This window comes from Corylus avellana, chromosome ca6 (assembly GCF_901000735.1).
Source record: "Corylus avellana chromosome ca6, CavTom2PMs-1.0".
Taxonomy (NCBI): Eukaryota; Viridiplantae; Streptophyta; class Magnoliopsida; order Fagales; family Betulaceae; genus Corylus; species Corylus avellana.
Window position 1 is genome coordinate 10,008,668 of NC_081546.1, and position 3,019 is coordinate 10,011,686.

The 3,019-nt window shown below is 32.9% G+C and overlaps 1 protein-coding gene across 2 annotated transcripts; it reads left to right on the plus strand.

The window, feature by feature from the left end:
* The first annotated feature begins 315 nt into the window (after window positions 1–315).
* LOC132185682 (cyclin-A2-2-like) lies at window positions 316–2,740 on the plus strand. 2 transcript variants are annotated; one of them, XM_059599458.1, is made up of 5 exons: window positions 316–543; window positions 662–745; window positions 919–1,000; window positions 1,719–1,852; window positions 2,480–2,740. In XM_059599458.1, exons 1-5 carry the CDS (start codon window positions 527–529, stop codon window positions 2,661–2,663), a joined length of 501 nt encoding a protein of 166 aa, XP_059455441.1. In that variant the 5' UTR covers window positions 316–526; the 3' UTR covers window positions 2,664–2,740. The 2 variants fall into 2 exon arrangements, with proteins under 2 accessions (XP_059455441.1, XP_059455440.1); XM_059599457.1 differs by having other exon boundaries at window positions 316–745; window positions 908–1,000.
* Window positions 2,741–3,019: the final 279 nt, after the last annotated feature.

Below are 3,019 nucleotides of genomic sequence, written 5' to 3' on the forward strand. Positions count from 1 at the left end.
TTAATGCACCCCCAAAGCTTGCAATTTTTTTTCAATTCGACCAATGTCGTCCCAAAATTCCCATATTGCCCCTAATTTTTTTATTTTTAAAATTTTTAAATTTTTTTTTTTTATATATATAAAAAAAAAAAATTATGGGCAATATGAAAATTTTGGAATAACATTGTTCAAATTGAAAAAAATTTGCAAATTTAGGAGGTATATCGTAAAAATTAAAATATTATAGGTCAAATTAAAAATCGCCTTAAACTTGGGGTGAAGTATACTTTTCCCTTCAAATTAAAAAGACCTAACGACATATTACAATGTCCAAAGACCAAAGACCTCAATAAAGAATGTAATAGGAGAGGCCGAAAAGCTCTCAAAGTAGTCCAAACCTGCAACCTCAACGAACTTCGTCGACTCTCGGTCCAAATTCCCGCCCATAAACTCAATTCCTCACAGTCCATCTCATTTCAACCATCTCTCTCCCTCTCTTTCTCTCTCTCACACACACTCAGAAATTCTGTTCAAGATCGCAACAAAGATGATTGCGACTCTCAAGTAGGTTACTGAGCCGTACACTTCTTCCTCCATTTCGTTTCTATTTGAATTCGATTGCATTCTAGTTCGCGAAAAGCCCGATCGTCACTTTGATTTGCTGTTTCTGATGCTTGCTCAGAGCCGAAGATCAGAGTCAATTACAGCTCGTCGAACGCGAAGAAATCGACGACGTGGAAAGACCTGTTCGAAGCGATCGACAAATGTATAATGTGCAATCTTCGCTTAGGCCCTTTGATTCTCGGTTTTCCATGTGAATTTGTATTGATTTCGTGTTTTTTACTCGAAATTCAATTTGTTCAATAGATCTGAATCATTTTCTCGACTTTTGTGACATTCAATTTGTTCAATACTCAATAGACCTCAGCTTGACTGTAGGCCATCAACTAATTACATGGAAAAGTTGCAGCGAGATATCACTCCAAGCATGCGAGGAATTCTGATTGATTGGCTTGTGGAGGTTAGGAAACGTTCTAAATGATATTGCTTTAACAAACTCACAGTACTTTCTCTTTTTGTTAGATTTTGAAAAAGCTAGGCCAAAAAATTTAACAAATTTCTCAATTGTTTTCTATCTACTCCCATTTTCTAGTGCTAGACTGCTAATATGATATTTATAATATCACTTGTGTTTGTTCTTCAATTAATTTCAAAGGAGCTTTCTGTAATTGTCAAGTAGCCATTACCTTCTCTATTTCCATCTTTCTTTGTTAATTTGCATCGTGTTTTCACTCGTCTTCTATTTAAATATGTTTTATTTATTGATTGATAAGTTATTTTGGTAGTTACTGGATTTTAAACCTAAGGCCTCATCCTTTTTCAATTCTTATGGAAGAGGAAGTGCTATTGGCCATAGCTCAATGGCTGAAATGAATCATGTAAAATATATATATATATATATAATTACTTCAGGGTCCAGCTTTGTTGTGCTCTTTACTAGAAAATAATCTAGTGCTTAGATATCAACATTAGATTGCTACTTTCATTATTTATCATGTTCTAGATATAATGTTGTTCTATTTCATCTTCAAAGAATATTTTGAATTTTTATTTAGTTATTTATATATTTTTAGCCAGAAGAAGGGATTGGAGACCTATTTTGTTGATCTGTGAGTAATTTCCTAATTGGATGTTCAATGGGTTAGCGTTGGTCTTTATTGATTTGTCTCTTTTTTCAGGTTTCTGAAGAATATAAGCTTGTTCCAGATACACTTTACCTCACAGTGAATCTCATCGATCGGTTCCTCTCTAAAAATTATATGGAAAAAACAAGACTCCAGTTGCTTGGTGTTACTTGCATGCTAATTGCCTCGTAAGTTCTATAGTTTTTGGTGGTTCCAGTATATATATATATATATTAGAAAGCTACTTTTTAAAAAAAACAAAATGTTAAATTCTGTATATTTTTATCTACTTTAGTTAAATATCATTTTTTTTTTTTTTTAATAATTTCGTTATTCTTAGTAGATGAGAGAGAGGAGAAATAAACATATATATAAACTTAAAAAACTAAATAACTCTCTCTTTTTTGCTCTTGATGTTTGGAGAGCTTCTCTTACCAAAATTAAATTTAGAATAGAGTTGAAAGCTTATCAAATGACCATTTTTGAGAGCTTTTCCACTTTTTATTTTTTTATTTTTTTTATTTAAAAAATAAATAAATTTATAAGATGAGCAGATGGGTTCGGGAAGGCCAAGTGCTGGAATATATAAGATTTGGGAGGAAGCGTTTTTATTTGAACTTATTTTATGTATGTATTAAGGCAAATATGTTATTTTAATTAATATATCGGCTTGTTTTGGTCATTTTAATTAATATCTTTAACTTTGGTCTTTTGCTCTCTAAGCATTTGGATTCACTCTCATCTCTAATGTATAATTATTAATATTGTAAATCACTATAATCCGGAACCCTGTTTTTCTATTATATTTTCTACAGAGCATATGAAGCAATGCTTTGTTATACCCTACTTTTGGAGAGTGAAGCAGAGGAGAATATGGGCCACTTTTCAGGCCCTTTAGCATGCATGGGTCACTCCTCCCACTCTTTTTCCATGTTTCGTCTGGACCTTCTGCCCCATAGTAGATGTTGTTTGGCATGGAGACAATCTCAATTCCATTAATAAAAGCATAGAACTTACTAGAAGTTCTTGGAGATTGGATGAATGTTAAATTCAATTTTTGATCATTTTCCACGTTGATGCAGAACATCTTAGAAGAGTTTCTTCTTTTAAGGAATTAGCATGGATATAGATGGAAGCACTGAAGTTTCTAAGTAAGGTGAAAGAACCCGCTTTGATAGTGAAAAATTCTTGAGACCCTTCAAAACCTTATCGATTTTTTAACCCAAGAAATCAAGAAGAAGCTCCAACGGGATGTCCACTTAACAGATGTCCAAATTCTTTAAATGAAGATGAGATGCATGGGCTCGTTCGTTCTCTTTGGTCTTTGATTTTCTTTTCCCAGTTCGGTTGCTGAG

What these genes read in the sequence shown, in the direction of transcription:
- LOC132185682 (XM_059599457.1), top strand. Translation starts at nt 650, where the DNA reads ATGCTTGCTCAGAGCCGAAGATCAGAGTCAATTACAGCTCGTCGAACG. An exon ending in GTTCGAAGCGATCGACAAAT is followed by an intron (nt 746 to 907) that starts GTATAATGTGCA and finishes AATAGACCTCAG; the next exon opens with CTTGACTGTAGGCCATCAAC. An exon ending in TGATTGATTGGCTTGTGGAG is followed by an intron (nt 1,001 to 1,718) that starts GTTAGGAAACGT and finishes CTCTTTTTTCAG; the next exon opens with GTTTCTGAAGAATATAAGCT.